General features: G+C 42.7%; 1 protein-coding gene across 2 annotated transcripts in view; it reads left to right on the plus strand.

Annotated features, from left to right (window-relative positions):
- Positions 1–694: 694 nt before the first annotated feature.
- LOC310691222 (integrin alpha-X-like) overlaps positions 695–19,663 on the plus strand; it is a 38,770-nt gene continuing 19,801 nt past the window's right edge. Inside the window, exons 1-11 of one of the 2 annotated variants that reach the window (XM_083470880.1) lie at positions 695–896; positions 6,614–6,728; positions 6,844–6,956; positions 8,747–8,811; positions 10,437–10,551; positions 11,243–11,373; positions 14,416–14,561; positions 15,461–15,614; positions 16,880–17,030; positions 18,582–18,664; positions 19,225–19,354. In XM_083470880.1, coding sequence (XP_083327006.1) covers positions 857–896; positions 6,614–6,728; positions 6,844–6,956; positions 8,747–8,811; positions 10,437–10,551; positions 11,243–11,373; positions 14,416–14,561; positions 15,461–15,614; positions 16,880–17,030; positions 18,582–18,664; positions 19,225–19,354 — 1,243 coding nt within the window. In that variant the 5' untranslated portion in view covers positions 695–856. Of the gene's footprint in view, positions 897–6,613; positions 6,729–6,843; positions 6,957–7,944; positions 8,359–8,746; positions 8,812–10,436; positions 10,552–11,242; positions 11,374–14,415; positions 14,562–15,460; positions 15,615–16,879; positions 17,031–18,581; positions 18,665–19,224; positions 19,355–19,663 lie in introns of those variants that run through there. The other variant, XM_083470881.1, reaches the window with a different exon arrangement.

Raw genomic sequence — 19,663 nt, forward strand, 5'->3', positions numbered from 1 at the left:
CTTTCATCCCCTACTGGAACAAAGCTAAAATAGGTGCCACTGAATTGAATGCCTTTATTCTACGCTTCCTCACTTGTCTCTGCTGTACCATAATTTTAACTTCATACTGTCAAATGCCATACACACCGATGTATTACTACAGTGGTAGTAATGGTACGGGAAGTACGGGAAGAATTTTTAAAAAATCCTGTTTGCCCAGGCATTTGGTGGCTGAAAGATACTGTTCTCAGCTCACAGCTGTGGATTAACAAGGTGTGAGGGTTTGGGCCGCTAGTTACAAATCTGTTGAATGGTCCCATTGTCCAGAGTGAAAGGCATTTGCCGTAAGTCAACATACTGAAGGTCATTCTTGTTCTGGCTCCAGCAGATTTCTCCTTATGCTGACTGCAGGACATTTTGGCCAGAATAAAAACACAGACTTTTCTCTCAGCACACAGGTCTGCCAGGCAGGTGTATCTAATATGTCAGTGAGATACCTCTGGTTTAACTCCTGTGACTTTTATATGGATAAAGAATGGCTGTCATAACTATCAAAATCATCTCACAACGTGAATGTAGAAATGGAGAATATAATAGAAGAGGAAATGTATTGATGGAGTACTATATTTGGCCCCTTGTGGGTGAAACCTCACATCCCACATGCTTTCATCTACCACTGCTCTTGACACAGCTTCCCCTTCGATCCCTCTGTTCCCTCTGTTTTGCAAAGGGCACAGAAGTTTGCTTCATCCGACCGCTTTTTTTCATACAGGGTCATAACTTTAACACCCACTTCTGGAGGGTGTGGTGATGCCTAATCTTTCTAATCACCACCCAGCCTCCCCAAGGCTTCTGCACAGCCAACACTTAGCCAAGGATGGACTCTCTGCCGCTGCTCATCTATTTGTGTGCTACAGGTAAGTGCCTCCTTATTGTTATTTGGAAAAGCGGAGTCTCTGAGCTAGAACAGAAGTGCTGGGGCAAGACCAGTTGATTTTCTTGTAAACAAAAACCCACTAGGGCAGAGCAAAGCAGAAGTACATGACAGAGGGCAAATCACTCACCCTTGAAAAAGAACAGAATGCATAGCAGTGGACACTTTTTTAAAACTACAGAATTGGATCTGCTAGCTTCAGCCAGCAGATTAATCAGCTAAAGCTGGGTTGATTAATCATTGGGGATATTTGTTACTATGGTTACTGTTGTTACTGCTGTAGGAAATAACAAAGGTTGTATAAAGGGGGCTTTCCTGCTACTTCTAAATAATAATAATAATAATAATAATAATAATAATAATAATAATAATAATTTATTATTTGTACCCCGCCCATCTGGCTGGGTTTCCCCAGCCACTCTGGGCGGCTTCCATAGAAACCAAAAGTACACTAAAATATCGCACATTAAAAACTTCCCTGAACAGGGCTGCCTTAAGATGTCTTCTGAATGTCAGGTAGTAGTTTATCGCTTTGACATCTGATGGGAGGGCGTTCCACAGGGCGGGCGCCACTATCGAGAAGGCCCTCTGCCTGGTTCCCTGTAGCTTTGCTTCTCACAATGAGGGAACCGCCAGAAGGCCCTTGGCGCTGGACCTCAGCGTCCGGGCAGAACGATGTGGGTGGAGACGCTCCTTCAGGTATACTGAGCCGAGGCTGTTTAGGGCTTTAAAGGTCAACACCAGCACTTTGAATTGTGCCCGGAAACGTACTGGGAGCCAATGTAGGTCTTTCAAGACCGGTGTTATGTGGTCTCGGCGGCCGCCCCCAGTCACCAGTCTGGCTGCCGCATTCTGGATTAGTTGTAGTTTCCGGGTCACCTTCAAAGGTAGCCCCACATAGAGTGCATTGCAGTAGTCCAAGCGGGAGATACCCAGAGCAATGTGGTACCTTTTATTTATTAAATTGTAAGCGTTCTCACATTTCCTCTAGTATCTGAAAAGACCCATGTAATGAAGTTTGATAACATTCAGGTATTGAAATTCAAACAGTTCTCTAATATGCAGATAATTAATCAATAAAAAAAATTAATAGCTTGACATCCCTAATTTTCTTGTACCAGACCTTCCTAGAGATATATTAACTGGGTTCTCACAAACATATCCGTTACTGTTAATCTGTGAAGAGGAAAACAGGCTTGTTTTACTGGTCCCACCCATTAGGACATGTATGCAGGTAAACTTCATTTGTGTGGCTGGGAAGGGAACCCGCCAGAATTTAGGGGTTCTTATTATGTGCTGATATCCTAGAAATGTGAGGGGGAATTCTGTATAGATCATATTTAAAAGTGGACTTGCCTAATTCACACTTCCCCAAACAATTTGCAAACTGAAACACAGTGGAGGAAATGACTTGCAAAAATGTCTATATTAGGCAAAAACTGCAAACAAAAATATTTATATTGAGAGAAATCCACTTTAAAATGCTGGTTATTTTTTGTGGGGGCTTTAGAAAAATAAACAATTGAAGTGATGTGAAGTTGGAAGGATGGAAAAATGAGAAACTGAACAGGAACAGCTGGCAGGCAGGGAAAGAGGGCTGTGTCCTGCCTTAAATAGGGCAGGCCATGCCCCCAGAGCCAGCCGATTGGCTGGCCAGGGGATGACGAGGCCGGGAATCCCCCCAATCGCACGGAGCTGGGCTCCAGCCACCACGCGTGGTGGGGCTGTGAAGCCCACAACTCCACCTCCTTCGAAGGGTGGAAGTGGCTTTATCAATCCTATGAGACCCTTATACATGTAGAAGCTGTTCCGACCTTCCAATGGAAACATGGAAGTCAGAGATGGAACCAGTCAGTTCCATGCCATGCAATCATGTCCATGAAAATGGTTGCATGTGAAATGCCTTTGAAAATGGAGGTTCCATTTAGCTCTTATATCCATATATCATGAAATTGTCCTCACCAGCCTTTCAGCTGGTACAGTGGTGGGCTTGGGGAAGCTAGGGATCGGGAAGCAGGTTTAATTTTGTTTGCATTTTAATGAGAAACTTTCTAATTTGCACTTCTCAAAATGCAGCTATCCTTTGAAATACAATAGTGTGATACAGTTCTGCAACCATTGTTTACAAAAATGCATGCATTAGGGGAATATATATACAAAAGAAATATATAAGTGAAAATGATGTTCAAAAATGCATTGTACTAGGGAATATACTGACAAAATGTGTATTTTTAGATTCAGAAAAAGCGTTTGACTGGCTAGAGTTTGACAGGCTAGAAATACCTTTTCTGAAAGAATGTATGATCAAATATGATTTTGAATCTGAATTATGTAAATGGATATGAATTATCTATAATGCTCCAATATCAGAACTAATGATCAATGGTCAAAGCTCCTCATTATAACAGATGTGCTGTTTATAATGACTTTAGAAATGTTAGCTGGGGCTATCAGGCAAAAACAAAAAGATACACGACAGGGCACACCAAATATAAAATAAGTTTATATGCAGGTAAGGTGGCCATATTTCAAGAAGTAAAACTCCAGACACAATGGTTTGGGGGGGGGGAAGTTGTTGTGCTTTTTGATGATATCCAAAAATTCTGGGTGCTACTTCAGCTCTGGACGTATGGCAACCCTATACACAGGTAATATGGTAATATTTCCGACAAATAGAGAAGAATTATTGCAATAAAATTAAATAACATTTCAGTTATAAAGTTAATTTAGCCAAAAGTGAATTATTCTCCTTAAATGTTGATATTGGGTTGGTCAAGAAGATAAATGGATCAACAGTTAGAACATTTGTGAAAGTAAATATCGCTTCAAAATGGCAAGATCTTTATGAGATGAATCGCCATTCTCTGCAGAAACAAGAACAAAAAGATATAATGAATTGGGATGAGGTAAACCATTCCTCATTGGTAAGGATATAATAAAAATGAATATATTTCCAAGAATTCTACTCTAGCTACAAAATAAGAAACCAAGAGTATCTAGGAAAGTTGCTAATGCGAATAAGAACTAAGGTAAGCTGAGAATTCCTGAGATAAGTTTTTATTAGGACTCTGCAGGATTGACAAGGTTGATTTTATTATTTATTTATAATTAAATTTCTATACCACCCTTCATCTGAGTATGACAGGGCAGTTTATAAAATAAAAACACACAGCATAGCAGCAAACAGAAGCAATATACTCACACACAGTTTAAAAGACCTGGGAGAAGAGGACTATTTTTGCCTGATGTTTAAAGATATGTAAAGAAGGTGACAGGTGAGCTTCCCTGAGGAGAGCATCCCATAAATGAGGTGCAATGGTATAGCTCGCAGGAAAGATGTAACAGGCCAATGGAAGAATAGTCAACAAAATCTAATATCAGAAATATTTTACAGGCAAGCAGGAAGGATAGAAAAATAGTGTATGATAGAGGGTGTATTTTATACTCAATACTTAGTCAAAGTATGTATGTAGGGCTGGCATATGTCTGGAATTTCTGCCACTCCCCCAAAAAGCTCAACAACTTTTGTGTCTGGATTTTCACTTTTTGAAATATGGTAACCCTAAGGTATAGTATGTTTTTATTTGTAATGTGTGTTTTGGATTATGCAATGAATGGTTGAGAAGAAGAAAAAGAAGAAGAACAAGAAGAACTGCTGCAGAAATTTGGAGGACTGAATTTGAAATGGAAAAGTTAGCAACTGAGAGAACCAAACTTCACAGATTGGTCCATCCCTAACAGGAGCTTGGTGCAATAAACTAAAATATTACACAAGCGCATTTGACCTCACCGATCAGAGCTGGCCTGCCTGTGAGCTAGGCTGAGGCAGTTGCCTCAAGGCAGCATGGCTTCCCCCAAAGAATCCTGGGAATATATACCGTATTTTTCGCTCCAAAAGACACACTTTTTTCCTCCTAAAAAGTCTGTGCATCTTATGGAGTGAATGTCTACGGATGGCGGCGGGATCCCGCTGCAGTCGCGAGCAGAGGATCCATATATCCTTTGGTCATCAGACTCTTCTTCGACCAGAACCATGCAACTTAGTCATTTCCTCCCTCCCCCAACTTCCTGTCACCAAGGATCTCTCTTCTCTATTTGTTTCACAGGAGGGCCTATGTCCGAGGCCATAGCATGAAGAAAATGTGTTGCAAGTACTATTTGCGTGGGTTTGCAGTGTGACCCAGCATAAACAAATTCAAAGGTCACAAAGCCAGTTAGTCTGGCAGAGATAACCAGGCGGTTACTTCCTGAACTGCATACTGAAGAATTATGCTTTCAGCATCCTAATTCCCCCCCCCCCTACATCAGTCATTCATTGCTGTCTCATGCCCTCCTTCACATACACCCATTCCCCAGAAATTGTGATGTAAACCTCATGGGGCATCACCCTTTTTCTAATTAGAGCCTCTGTGATTTGGACAGTGTACTAATGGGCAGAAGTTCAACAGGCCTAGCTTTTCCCTTCTCATCACCATAACTCCATTGTGTTGAGGTAAAGGAACACCTGTTGGATTTACCTGTCATGCATTGTTAAAGGCACGGTATCTTCCTCAAGATCAGGATCCACTATCAGAGAAAAAGTGGGGATGTTATGCTTGGAATGAGCAAATATGTCATTATTGCTCTCTCTCCGTTTCTCATTTTTCCAATCTTACGCTCACCCCCTCTTGCCTGACAATATGCATTGCCTGCTGCTCTAGGCACTGACCCAAAGTCCTAGAGTGAGCAAAAAATTAAATATGAAAGGAAAGTGGGCCACATATAGAGATTTATTGATGGAAGTAGAGTGAGCAAGTGGGTTCTCCTTACAACTGCTCCTAACAAAATCCCAGTTCAGGGGAGACCCTCAGATGCCATTTGCCATCTAGCAGCAGCAGATCATGGCCAGCCCACTAGAATTCAAGACACCTCCTTACAGGTGTCTCTTGATCACCCTCAACTATGGGTTGCCAGACCCAAAGTTTGATAATCATCAAGGACAGGGGTAGCCAATGTGGTGCCTTCCAGGTGTTGAACTACCACTCCCGTCACTTCTGACTATTGATTGGGGGGCTGGTGAGGAGTAGGAGTCCAACAACACCTGGAGAGCAATATGTTGGCTACTCCTGCTCTAAGATTTAGCTGGTTAATCTAGCCCAGCAGTTGCCAAACTATTTTGGCCTCTTTGGGGTCTCCTCCACCCTGGAGAGAGGCCTTATAAATGCTCAGAACGTGGGCAGAACTTCAATTACAGCACCAGACTTCAAGCACACCAGGGGAGAGGCTCAGACTGTGATAGGAGGTATCCTTCCCTGCCAGGTCTTATCGCACACCAGAGAGCCTATGAAGTGGAGAGGAGATAAAAATGCTCAGAGTGCAACAAGGGCTTTACTTCTCCATTCAATCGTATTAAACATAAAAGAATGCACACTAAGAGAGACTTTACAAATGCTCAGAATGTGACGCCAGGCCTTTGAGGGATTAAAATTTGATGTCCTTTTAAATGGGTTTGTGGGATGTCCTTTTAAACTGGTTTCCTTCGGCTTTCATTTTTGTACATTTAGTGTTTTTATTTTGTATATTGTATTTTAATGTTGTCAACTGCCCTGTGATCGTCAGATGAAGGGCAGTATACCAATTTAATAAATAAATAAAACAAATAAATTCCCTCTTTCTATATAAAAAAAAAGCTTGAGGAAGTTCTTTGATCATCCCCTGCAGTGCTGATGCCATGCCATGGATTCAGTTTGGATACCGAACAGCCAACCGTCTTCCAGGAAGCAGCACTGGGCTTTGGGCAGAGTGTAGCGCAGTTCGGAAGCGGAAGAAATGGAGGGTATGCAATTGCTGGTTCTCTGGGTCCTTGGAGAGCTTTCTGCCTCATCATTCAGTCCCCAGGAGTGGCAGAAGAGACAGCCCTGAATTGTCTCCATGTGTTTTTCCTCCCGCAGGCTGTTGGTTGGTGCCCCACTCCAGAAGGGGGGAGTGAATGAAACGGGTAAACTCTACAAATGTCAGCCGGGGCCAAGAAAATCAGGCAGTTGCCAGGAGGTCCTTGTGCAAAGTGAGTATGTCACTGGGTGGAGTCTGTGTTCCTGTGGAGTTGCAAAAGAAGAAGAGAATTGGGAGCCAAGACTTGTGGCTTAAGTCTGGAGCAAACACCCAAGGCTGCGTGCCTCTCTTCTGTGATTCGGCAATCGCACTGCCCATTGAGCAAGAACAGAAATTGGCTCTGAGAATTGTGTTGAATCCAAAGGGGCCAGACTTAAACAATGCATTCAGTGTGTGATCACATTTCTGTACCTTTCACAATTTTTGTTAATAAAACAGCAGCCAGAGAATGCCTGACCTGGATCTAGATCAAGGTGCATGGGTGGTCAATCCTTTCCTTCTGTGCTCCCCCCCCCCACAAATCTACAGCTGCACCCCCCACCCCACCCCCCAGAAGCTGCTATTTGTCCCTGATATAAGAGCAAATGATTGATGATATCAGGGGAGGAATATGGAGCAGAATCCCACTATGGAGAATGAGCAGGAGGGCCCTGACACATTGCAAGGCTAGCTTACCATAAGGTTGCCAGACGTCCCCGTTTCCTTGGGACAGTCCTTGGATTTACAAATCAGTCCCCATACAAAATCCATTGAAGTTGAAAAGTGTCCCCAGATTCATTGGAAAAAATCTGGTAACCTTAGCTTACCACATTTGGAAGTGATTCTGGAGTCTTTCCAACAAGACTACCAAGTCCAGAGTCTAAGGCTATGTACACACCACATATTTAAAAGCACCCCCCCCCCAAGAATCCTTGGAACTGTAGTTTGTTAAATGTGCTGGGAATTGTGGCTCTGTGAGGAGTAACAACAGCTCCCAGGATTCCTCGTGGCAAGTGCTTTAAAATGTAGGGTACATCTGCAGCCTCTACTTATATCTAATGGCACTACCAGGTGCAAGAAACAAACTGAAGAAAATTTGGAGTAAAGCTTTGCATTCAGGGGATACGGGTGGTGCTGTGGGTTAAACCACAGAGCAAAAAATATGGTACAAGGGGGATTGTGAAAGTTCAAGATCACATTCTGGTCAGGCAAAACCACCCAGGCAAGGCCCTGAGCAGGACAGATGAGGGGTGTGGCTTGGGAACAGTCCCAAAGTTGAGACAGAGAGGTTTATAGGGCTGCATTCAGCCTCAGGGCTTGAGGTTCCCCATGCCTGCCTTAGCCCTGTGAGAACGTTGGCATATGGAGCTACTTTTGATTGACAGGAGCATTCCAAGGCAGTTAAAATCCGTTAAGTGTCAGTTAGAATTTGAAGCGGGGAGGGGAGATTAGAGGCTGTGAAGCTAGTTAGAGTTTGTGAGGGAAGAGAAGCCAGAGCGGAGGGAGAAAGAAAGAAAATAAAGATTTAGAAACTCAGGGATTAACAGTTGGCTATAACTACTTCATAGGGATTGCTGGCTAATGAAATAACATCTGTTGGTGCTTTCCTTTTTTTTCTTAGAAAAAGCTATTGGCAGGTTTCTTAGACAACAATTGTCTGCCTTCTCCATGAGTCTGAAATATATTTCTTTTTAACACTCTTGCGCTGTGGCATAAAGATTATTGAAATAAGTTTGCCAAGTCCTTTGGAGAGAAAACAAGCCAAGCCTATGCATCTTTATTTACAGTACTCAAAGAGGTTTACTCCCAAGTAGTCAGTCAAATATTTATTTGTTTAAAACTAAAACAATGCAAGTAAATTTGCATAGAGTTTCAGCCTATGATGTAATATAAATGTTATATTAATAACAAACAAGTGTTCTTGCATTGATAATGGTAATATTCTGTTAGCCTTATCACCTTAGTACACATTTCTCCTTTCAGGACCCATTGATGCTGTGAACATGTCTCTCGGTATGTCTGTCTCTGTCCAAGACTCCCAGTTGCTGGTAAGCAGCAAAGTCCATGTCAGGGATACAGGTTCCCTCAGAAGTACCTGTATAAACACAAGTTTAGGTATCTGTGCTTCTTTAATTTTCCTTTCAATAGCCTCCTAGTAACTGGGATGGTAAACTTAGGCATGAGATGGAGACTAACACTAGAGACAGGATGATCTTTTAACAAATATTATTGATTTATTAAAGGGATACTATATGCATAAGGTAATAGTGACACGTTAGGGACTTAAAGGTACTTGTTGACATTTTCCGAAGACTCTTTTACCTCTGGTCAATTTTCAAAAAAACACCACAGACAAAGACTCCCACCACCCAGTGCAGCCACTGGGGACAATCTGTACCCCAAAGCTCCTCTGGTTGTACTCCGGGCTGTTTGGCCAGTTTAGCCAACTTTTAAAAGACCCACTTGTGTCACCTTTCTCTGATAAGACTTTTATGCAGGGCAGCTTCTTAAGACCAACTCAGTCATCACCTCCCTTCCCCTGATCTTTCCTAGAAAAATATTGATAATACACTGGGTGGACACCTCCAGGCCTCAGTATTCCCCATAGCTTTTCTCTGGTCTGTCTTCCCTTCAACTCCCTAACTAACTCTCAGATATGCCACTAAGTAATATTATTATTATTATTATTATTAATAATAATAATAATAATAATGTCAAAAAGCAGCTGCTGCTAATAAAAGGCCTGCAACTTCATAACACTACAAGCTGTCAAGATTTGCCTCAGAATATTCTTTCTTTCTTTCTTTCTTTCTTTCTTTCTTTCTTTCTTTCTTTCTTTCTTTCTTTCTGAAACACTGCTTCTTAATTCTGTACCACCCTACTTGTAGGTATATCATGGACTCATAATGTGAATACCAGTTGCTGGATATCACAAGTAGGGAGAATTGCTGTTTCATTCAGGTGTTTCTTTCAGGCTTCCCACAGGCATCTAGTTGGTCAATGTGAGAACAAAATGCTGGACTAGATGGGCCATTGGCCAGATCCAGAAAGGCTCTTCTTATATTTTTTAAGTGAGCGAAGGAACCCTCTCAGTTATTTCACAACCCTACATCCAACCTTAAGTTCCCTAAATAATTCCTTAATTTCCTTAGGAAATTGCAAAAAAAACCACAATTTAGACCTACTGTAGTCATGGCAACCTGCTGACCTGTGGAAAGGAAGGTAGCAGCAGGGTGAAAAACCTTTGACTATAGTGACTGTGAAATGATGCTGTGAGGAACATGCTCAACAGATCACTACATCAAGATAATTGGGTTTGGAATTTTCTTTCAAAGGTCTGCCTTGTCTGCCCCATGGCACAACCCCCTCCCCCACAACTGACACTTTACCATCATGCCTTGCTATCTCACTATGCCAGGGCTTGGGTTCAGCTCCCCCCTCAGAACCTCATCTAATGCCAGGGTTTCATTTAAGAAGGGCTTGCCTTTGAGCATGTCTGAGTTAACCAGTTGCCAGCTTGGTCTCCACACATCTGAGCATAACTGTACAAGATTTTCAAGTCTAGTAGTATGGTATATGCACAGGTTTGAACTCCATCTCCATAAACTAGCTAACTAACTAACTTATCATTACCATCTCCTCACCATTACTGACGACTCTCTTGGTTCTGCAGGTGTGTGGTCCCACAGTCCATCAGACCTGTGGGAAAAACATATACCTCAAGGGCTATTGCTTTCACCTGGATGAAAATTTGAGGGAGATACAACACTTTCCTAAGAACCAACCAGGTGAGATTGAGAAGCAAGGAAGGAATGAGCAAATATCAAAGTTAGATACCACTGATGGAATGGCAAGATTAGTGATTAAACAACTCACTGGCTTGAATGTCTAGAGGTTGGGGGAGGAAACAGAGATTAGGAACAGGATATATGGTATCAGTTGTAGTAGTTATGTGCATTGGTGAATGTTGATCACAGGTTTTCTGGCAGTGGTTTTCTACTTTTAACATGTCGAAACTCAGCTAGATATGCTTTTTCAAGCATGGGAGTGCAGTGACGGGGAAGATTTGTCTGTTAAATTACTGCTTATCACCACACGGGACCACCTCTTTGGTAAAAAGGTGGCAACACTTTGGTCAGACTTTGGATGGTATTCAAATAAATCGTGAACTCAATGAACTTAATGAACTTAAGTTAGTCATGTCCATTAACTTCAATGGGTCCACTCCGAGTAGAACTAGCATTAAATACGACCTTTTAAAAAAAAGATTGGGTCAGCTGAACAGGTTAACTAGCTTGGAAATATCAGCAGGCCTTCCCACTACAACCACTAGTAGCCAGAGGTACCCCCACCTCAAAAAAAAATTGTGATTGTATAGCATGATGACACAAGTGTTATGCGAGTTTCTTGATTTTGTGCCCCTCTTTTACATGCCTCAATCTCACCTCTCCGCCATTTAACTGGTGTTTCCTCTCCTAGAATGTCCAAAACAGCTCTCTGACATAGTGTTTCTGATAGATGGTTCAGGAAGCATCAAGCGCCACGAGTTTCCACAAATGAAGACATTTATATCGGAGGTCATAAAGCGTTTTGAAAATACTGACACCCAGGTAACATTGGGGTGTGGGGTAGTTTTCTTTTCAGTTTCTGGCATGGATTTTGCCTTTTTCACATCTTCTTCACATGGAGTGAACATTTTCATTGAGCTATCTACTACAACCCCAAGGTATCATTCCTGGTCAGTCAGTGCCAGTTCAGACCCCATGAGTGTGTATGTGTAATTAAGTTGTTTTTGCCCAAACAGGCATCACTGTACACTTGTTTACATTGAATTGCATTTGCCATTTAACTGTTCTTTCACTCACAACCACATTTCCCCTATGTCATTGGTGCCAATGTGCACGATGACCACTGATTCCTCCCTATCTACCAGGCTATCTAGGTAAAGGACAACATCTCACTTTTGTGCCAGGCAGGCAATTCACCTTGTGGTGCTATGCCCATCACACACTTTCTAATAATTTAGTCACCCACTACAGGATCCTTCCACCCCCAGAGAAATACCATATTTTTTGCTCCATAAGACGCACCTAGTTTTTAGAGGGGGAATGCAGGTGAAAAAATATTTTTAAAGGGAGCGCTGAGCCACACACACGCTCCATACAGCTCATGAAAAGGAGCGTGGCTCTTGGGGGCTTTTCCAGGAGGTGGGGGAAGGGACTGAGGGGCTGCCCTCTGTCCCTTCCCCCACCTCCCACAAAAGCCAGCAAGAGCCACACGCTCTTTAAAGCGCTCTTTAAAGTGCCCTTCTCCCACCTCATAGAAAATCCCACAAGAGCTGCGTGGAGCCTGTGTGCAGCTCTTGGGGGCCTTTCCCGCCTGCCTCCCACCTGCATTCGCTCCATAAGATGCACGCACATTTCCCCTCACTTTTTAGGAGGGAAAAAGTGCGTCTTATGGAGTGAAAAATACTGTATCTTAGGATGAGAGGATAGCTGTTTGTCCCACAAGGAATGGGTCCCTTCTAAGGGAATGTTTCCCTCTTCCTCAAAATGACGCTCTCCTTTCCCCAAGACCCTCATTCTCTCTGACAGCAGGGGAACTATCATTAAGGGAGTGGGGCACAGCTACTGAAGGTTTCATGCCTCTTTTAGCTTTTCCAGGTCTGATACCTTGGCCTCAACAGAACAAATGTGTTTCTGGACTCATATGTCTGCTTAACTTGCCTTAGTGCTTTGTCAGCTGGAACTGAGACACTTCATCAGCAGGGGCTTCCTATAGCTCACTTAAAAATATTGTCCATCCATCTGGTCAGTCTCAAATTCCAATTTCTACCCTGCCAACATCACACAGTCAATCATGGCAACATTAAAAAAATGCCAATTATGTCAGAGTAGACACTATGAATTATGTATTTTTAAAACTGGTTTAATTCTCAACTCACAACTCCCCTTCAAAACTGAGCAATAATAGGACAGAACTACTGGTTATTATTGGATAAGGTTTCATCTAATTGTGCCCATCACTTGAATGCATATCAGTAACAGGGAAAATCATGCCATATCAGTATACAGTGGTACCTCGGATTACATACATTTCAGGTTACATACGCTTCAGGTTACAGACTCCACTAACCCAGAAATAGTGCTTCAGGTTAAGAACTTTGCTTCAGGATGAGAACAGAAATCGTGCTCTGGCAGTGCGGCAGCAGCAGGAGGCCCCATTAGCTAAAGTGGTGCTTCGGGTTAAGAACAGTTTCAGGTTAAGAGTGGACCTCCAGAACGAATTAAGTACTTAACCTGAGGTACCACTGTATGTCAATTCAAAGGTCCACTGTGAGTTGGGCAAATTCTCATATCCAGAAATCCATTACCAGGCTTCAGCCCTGAGTGCTCACTGGAAGGACAGATCCTGAAGCTGAGACTCCAATACTTTGGCCACATCATGAGAAGAGAAGACTTCCTGGAAAAGAGCCTGAAGTTGGGAAAGATTGAGGGCACAAGGAGAAGGGGACGACAGAGGATGAGATGGTTGGACAGTGTTCTCGAAGCTACCAGCATGAGTTTGACCAAACTGTGGGAGGCAGTGGAAGACAGGAGTGCCTGGTGTGCTCTGGTCCATGGGGTCATGATGAGTTGGACACGACTAAACAACTAAACAACAACAACATTACCAGGCTGTATTCCATGATTCAGCAATTCTGCCAAAGAAGCACATACATAGTTTACATATCCTGGGAATTTTAGAGTTCTGTTTTCTTTTCTCTCTTCTATTTATTTAAAGCTGGTTTCTATGCGTTATGACTGCACTTAAATATATGTGGGAAAGTCCTGTTGAAATCTGAGCAGTCAAACAGAGTCTTAGGCAATGTTTACATAAGTAAAGTCATTTTCCCCTACTGCATTTCAAACCACATTTGCACAGTTTTGCTCATATCGGAGAAGAGGCAAGTATGTCTTCACCCAACACACATGGCCTTTCTGATTTCTCCACCCCTTCCACACACACGCACACACAGAGAGAACTCATATTCACAAAGCTGTCATCTGTGCATATGCGCTCCTCTGTGCATCCGTGAAGGGTGTCCAAAATATTCACACTACTGCTTACTCCACACCCAGTTTTCTAGTCAAATTGAAGCTGGTTTGAGGAAAGACATGCATCAAACTGCTGTATTTGTCAGGAAACTACAGGATCAGCATAGGTTATAGCTAATATATTGTGAATGTGGCTTAGAAAACATGCAATGTGAATGCACTGGATGTAGAGTAAGCAATAACATGACCATATTCTTGTTAGGGTTTCTAGTGGCTCGCTGACTGAGCAGATTTTTTGTGACTTGAACAACTTTTTAAATCCTTCCTAGGTTTACTAGAAACTCAATTTAGTATTGCAAATGGAGGCAACTTTGCTTAATGTGCAGAACTTACATAGGTTGCAGGCTTCAGATTTTCTTCCCACAAAATTTGGGTTCCATTGGATACTGTGTCAGATGAGAGTTTATACAGCTTTGGTTGTAGCTTTCTGATCATTCCTCAAAATAGAGCCAAATGGATACACTTCATGTACATTATTTCCCTCATCATGTATCCAAATCCTTTCCTCAGTTTCCACTCAGCTGCTGTATCTAACATCTTTCACTCCCATTTTAGTTTGCCTTGGCCCAGTATTCAAACCTATATCAAGAACACTTCAACTTTCTTCAGTTCAAGAACACTCAAGATCCTAATACACTTCTTATACCAGTTAGACAACTGTTCGGGGCTACTCACACAGCTACATTTATACAGAAAGTGGTGTAAGTATCTCCTTTGTGTTCATCTGTTTCTGCATAAGATACTGTGTGCTTCCATTCAGTTTGGAATTATCATCTGTCAGGGTTCAGGGAATCCTTTCCCTCCCCCACTGGCGGCAAAAAAACCCCAAAACCAAAAAAACCAAACAGGTAACAAGAAGAGTGCTTACCACGTAATTTATTCAGGATTTACACAGAGAGAGAAAGGTACTCCCTAATTAATCAATAGCGTAGCTCTGAGTAATCTCCTCCCTCCTTTTATGTCATTTGCAGCATCACCCCTTCTACGGTGGCTGCATGAGGCCCTTTGTCTGTTTGCATTCTGCTCTTCCACTTTCACAGCCCTCCTGGTTCTAGGAGAAGTGGGGTTGGAAATGCTTTCTAATGATAACGTGTCAGCCAGCTGTTCTGGATCTGCTGCTTCCCCCTTCTCCCCTTCCATCATTTCCCAGCGCTGTCATGTCTCAGGGTCATGACCTTCTGCATTGTAAATCTATACTGTCCTCCTCTTCTTGGGAAGGTTCAGGGGCGGGAGGGGGGCTCCACCATTGCTCTTCAGTCCAGTCCCTTACATCATCTTTCATTCAGTCACTTTTTAAAAAGGATCCGCACCATGTAATTTCTGAAACACAGGTATTCCAGAGTTTTTTCCTGTGTTATTCTCTGATCTTTTTTTAGACCTGATTGGTGTTGATTCCACACACCCACACACCCCACACACTTAAAATCCTTAAGTTTTAAGCACTTATTTTGTTTGCTACTTGGTTTGCTGCTTATTTATAACATTTCACTTTATTGCTTACTCAGCTTTGATTTGTATGTCACGTTTTTAGAACTCAATGAAGTATCTGAGAAAGAGTTTTGTTTATTGTTTCGTCTTCATACTCCTTCCCCACCACCAGGCGTGAGCTCTTTGTCCCAGCAAAAGGATCCCGCAGTGGTGCCTCTAAGATTCTCATTGTGATAACAGATGGAGAGAAATTTGAAGACAAGCTGGAATATAGTGACGTGATACCAGAGGCTGACAATGCTGGCATCATCCGTTTTGCCATTGGGGTAAGAAAACTAAGAAGCAAATCCACAAGACATTACAAGGAAGTCAGGTTAGAAGAGTGGAATAAGTAAAACCAACTCCCCCTCCCTGCCTCCTGTACCTGTTATGCCAGCATGGTGTACAGTTATTAGCAAGATGGACTATTTTAATTCTGAAAAAAGCTTCACCTCTTCATTTTGGCGAATAAAGCTGCAGTTAAAAGCAGGCTGCTCTATTTTCTTCTGGTCAGTTGGCAATGAATTGAAACAGTATGGACAGAGCAAATAGAAAGAAATTTATTTTCTTTCTCTCAAAAATTCCAAAAAAAAGGTATTTCTTCTAAATGCCTGTGATCAGAGCCTGCCTGCCCATGAGGGAAGGTGAAATGCCCACCTCAGGTGGCAGAAATGCAAGAAGCACCAACAAGAGAGAGGTGTTCCAGCATGTGGCGTTGCTGCTTGTCTTCCCTGCCCTAAGTGGAGAAGTCAAGTGAGCAGCAATGCTATGAGGAGTGCCCTGGCTCCTGACAAGTTTGGTAAGAGCTGGGGCGTTCCTGCACACCACGTTTGGCTCCCCCTCCCCAATGGCAGCAGCAGAGTGGCAATACTTTGAGGAGCGCTTCAGCTCCCACTGAGTTCAGATAGAGCCAGGGTGTAGTGGCAGCAGAAGCATGGGGCAAGTGGAGGGACAGAAGGTGGCAACTGGGATAGCTCAGTTGGTAGAGCATGAGACGCTTAATCTCATGGGTTCAAGCCCCACATTGGGCAAAAGATCCCTGTATTGCAGGGTTTGGACTAGATGATCCTTGTGGTCCCTTCCAACTCTACATTTCTATGGATTCCTCTTTTGCCCCCAATGGTGAAATGGGATTGGCCATCCCTGGCTGTGATGACACCATAATAAAAATAAAAAGCGGCATATAAATGAATGAATGAATGAATGAATGAATGAATGGCTTTATTTCAGCCACCAACAAGAGGCTGGAGTAAAACAGAGGTGGAGGAGGGAGTTGCAGAAGGATAAGGGCAAGAGAGAGACCTCCCTCTCCATAGGGGCCAGACATATATTTGAGAGTGGAAGTTGAGAGTTCTTCTTAGCTTGGATTGCAATCGACAGTAGAGAAGAACCATGGATGAAATAGACACAGTTCAAAGTTGAGATATGTATTACTATATGCCAGATTTGTATTCTAAGCAAGGCAGTTACAAAGTTTGGTGGCATCATTACATTCAGTACATTTCATTCTCTACTTTGCCCCCTCCCCCTCCTCTCTGGCATGCTGTTAAAGGTTGGAGCAGCTTTTTCTCAAGGCAGACCAAGGCAAGAGCTCAACACAATTGCGTCTTACCCGCCCTCGGACCATGTTTTCTCTGTGAACAACTTTAATGCTCTCAAGGACATCCAGAACAAGCTTGAGGATAAAATTTTTGCCATTGAAGGTACCAAATGCAGCAGGTGGTTCTAGGGATCTAGAGATAATGCTGAGATCTGTAGCTTTTGACTTGTGGTTGGGAGACTCTAACTCAGTCCAAATCTGGACATGAATCTAGCCCATATTTTATTGACCATTACCCTGCCTAAATGAAATGGAGACAGCTCACATTCACATGACGACAAATGGGCTTGTTATGAGGTATATGTCTAGTTCTTTCTTACAAGAGGTAATAATTAAACATGGTTGGTAACACAAGATTAGTGTGCTGATCTTTATATTAAATATTAGGAGGTGAGGATATTTACTTGTTGCTTCCAGGTCACGTTCAAGAGAAGAACTAGTAACAGAGTTAAAATAGCTCCTAATGGAGGTTTCTTTTTGCGTTAAGCTATGCCAACTGCACTGATGCCATGATCTGCAGGAATAAAGCATGGAAACAGTTCAGATTAGCATACTGTTACAGGCTCTGGATGCCAGCACTTCAACTACCTTTTATATCCCACCTTTTTCTCCAAATAACTCAAAGTTCCTCCTCAATTAACCCTCACAACAACCCTGTGAGGTAGCAAAAGGCTGTGACTAACCCAATCTCCACTCAGCTTCATGGCTGAGTGGAGATTTGAACCTTGGCCTTTAGGTCCTAGTCTAACACTAACCACTACATAAAGCTGGCTATCTAGGGACCTCTCTTGAATACCATGTCACATAGTATCATTCCATTGTCTACTCCAGCCTTCACCAACATGGTGCCTTTCAGATGTTTTGGTGCAGACTGGTGGGAACTGTAGACCAAAGCATTTGAAAGACACAAGGCTGGCAATCAGGAATCAAGGTGTATGAGGAGAAGAGGAGACATAAATCTTTCTGCTTGAATCTAATCTGATCTTATTTATGCAGTACCTATTGATTTACATGTCCTGCCATTGCCATAATTTGGAGTAATATATAATTATATTGATATTGAAAAATCCAAATATTTTTGGCCAACTTTTGAGAATTGTCTATTAGGAAACTCTAAGGGATAGCATTAGGAGAAAATTAGGCCCAGCAGGGTCCTAACTTGACCCAAAACAATGCTGTTTCCCCATAAACCACACCCAACTACCTCAACCCCTGATGTCAGGTGGGAGGCAGGAAAAAGCATGACTGCTTTCACTTTGAAGTCAATTTCCAAGCAGTTTGTTTAAAAGCAAATGGACTTTGAAGGTGATGTTGTCACCCGGCATAAAGTGACTGGTATGTGTAAACTAGGCTTGCAGGTCTGTGAGAAGATTAGGATTTGGCCTACTGGTTAGTTTCTCACCTGTGTAGTAGAATATCTATGTGAGGTAGTAGACATTTTCCCGCTTGGTTTGAGAGGGTTTAACATTCTCTCTGCACCTTCCCTCTCCATTTAGGGTCTTGTTCTGATCAACCAGAGGCTACCCTCTGCCACACCAATAGGATGAGGTTTCACCTCTGTCTACAAGACTCCATCCTCAGTTAGCTAGATATTACCCCTTAGCTCTCAAGTTCTACCACCCTGCATCTCTTTCTTCCCATCTTTCGTCTGCAGGTACACATTCCCAAGGTGGTACATCCCAAAGCTCCTTCCAGTATGAGATGTCCCAAGAGGGATTCAGTGCCTTGCTAACCCCGGTGAGTCACTTCAATCCCCTACCTATTCTTCCTTTTTTGTAGGTTGATAAATCTCAGCTTTCTCATCCCAATCCTCCAAAACAAGCTAAATTTGGGCACGTAGAGGACCAGCCTGATACACTGAAATTTAGATTTAGGTTGTACAGGACTCCAGATTCAAATGCCCACTTGGTTATGAAGATATGGCAAATCACTGACAGAATGAACTCCTGCTAACACAAAATGGAATATATGCGGTTCCAACTTTTGAAGAGCTAGGTAAGTTTGTGGAGTTAAGTCCTCTTGGAAGCCTGATCTGATTGGGACATGAATTGGTCTGACCAATCCAGTGTTGGGGTGACTCTTGGAGACCTGATTTGACCAAGCAAGGTCAATGCAATTGTGACTGTAGAACTGGCTCCTCAAAAAGTAAACATTTTTTTAAAAAAATAATACTCTAGTATAATAATAAGAGTGCTCATGCAGTCTACATTTTAGGATTATCCCCTCCTGCTGGTTAACACCATCTCTTCTTTGCTGATTTGGTATTATTATCTCTTCCACTCCTTGTGATGAATTAGGTTGGACCCATTTTGGGGGCAGTAGGAGCCAATGACTGGTCTGGAGGACTCTTCCTATATGGGGACCCTGATAAACCAGCCTTTATTGATGTGCCCAGCTCCACTAAGGATATGAAAGATGCTTATCTCGGTAAGTGTCAAAAACAAATGTTATTTCTTTTTTGTGCTCTAAGGCTCTGCATGAAGTGCTGGATGTGTTTGTCTAGTATGGTATCTGGTAGGAAGTTCAGAGAAGTCACCCCTTTATAATAGAGGTGACTAATCTGTGACCCTCCAGATATTACTGGTAAAAGGTAAAGGTAAAGGGACCCCTGACCATTAGGTCCAGTCGTGACCGACTGGGGTTGCGGCGCTCATCTCGCTTTATTGGCTGAGGGAGCCGGTGTACAGCTTCCGGGTCATGTGGCCAGCATGACTAAGCTGCTTCTGGCAAACCAGA

Source organism: Podarcis liolepis (genome assembly GCF_965112155.1).
Source record: "Podarcis liolepis genome assembly, chromosome: 13".
In the NCBI taxonomy this organism is placed as follows: Eukaryota; Metazoa; Chordata; class Lepidosauria; order Squamata; family Lacertidae; genus Podarcis; species Podarcis liolepis.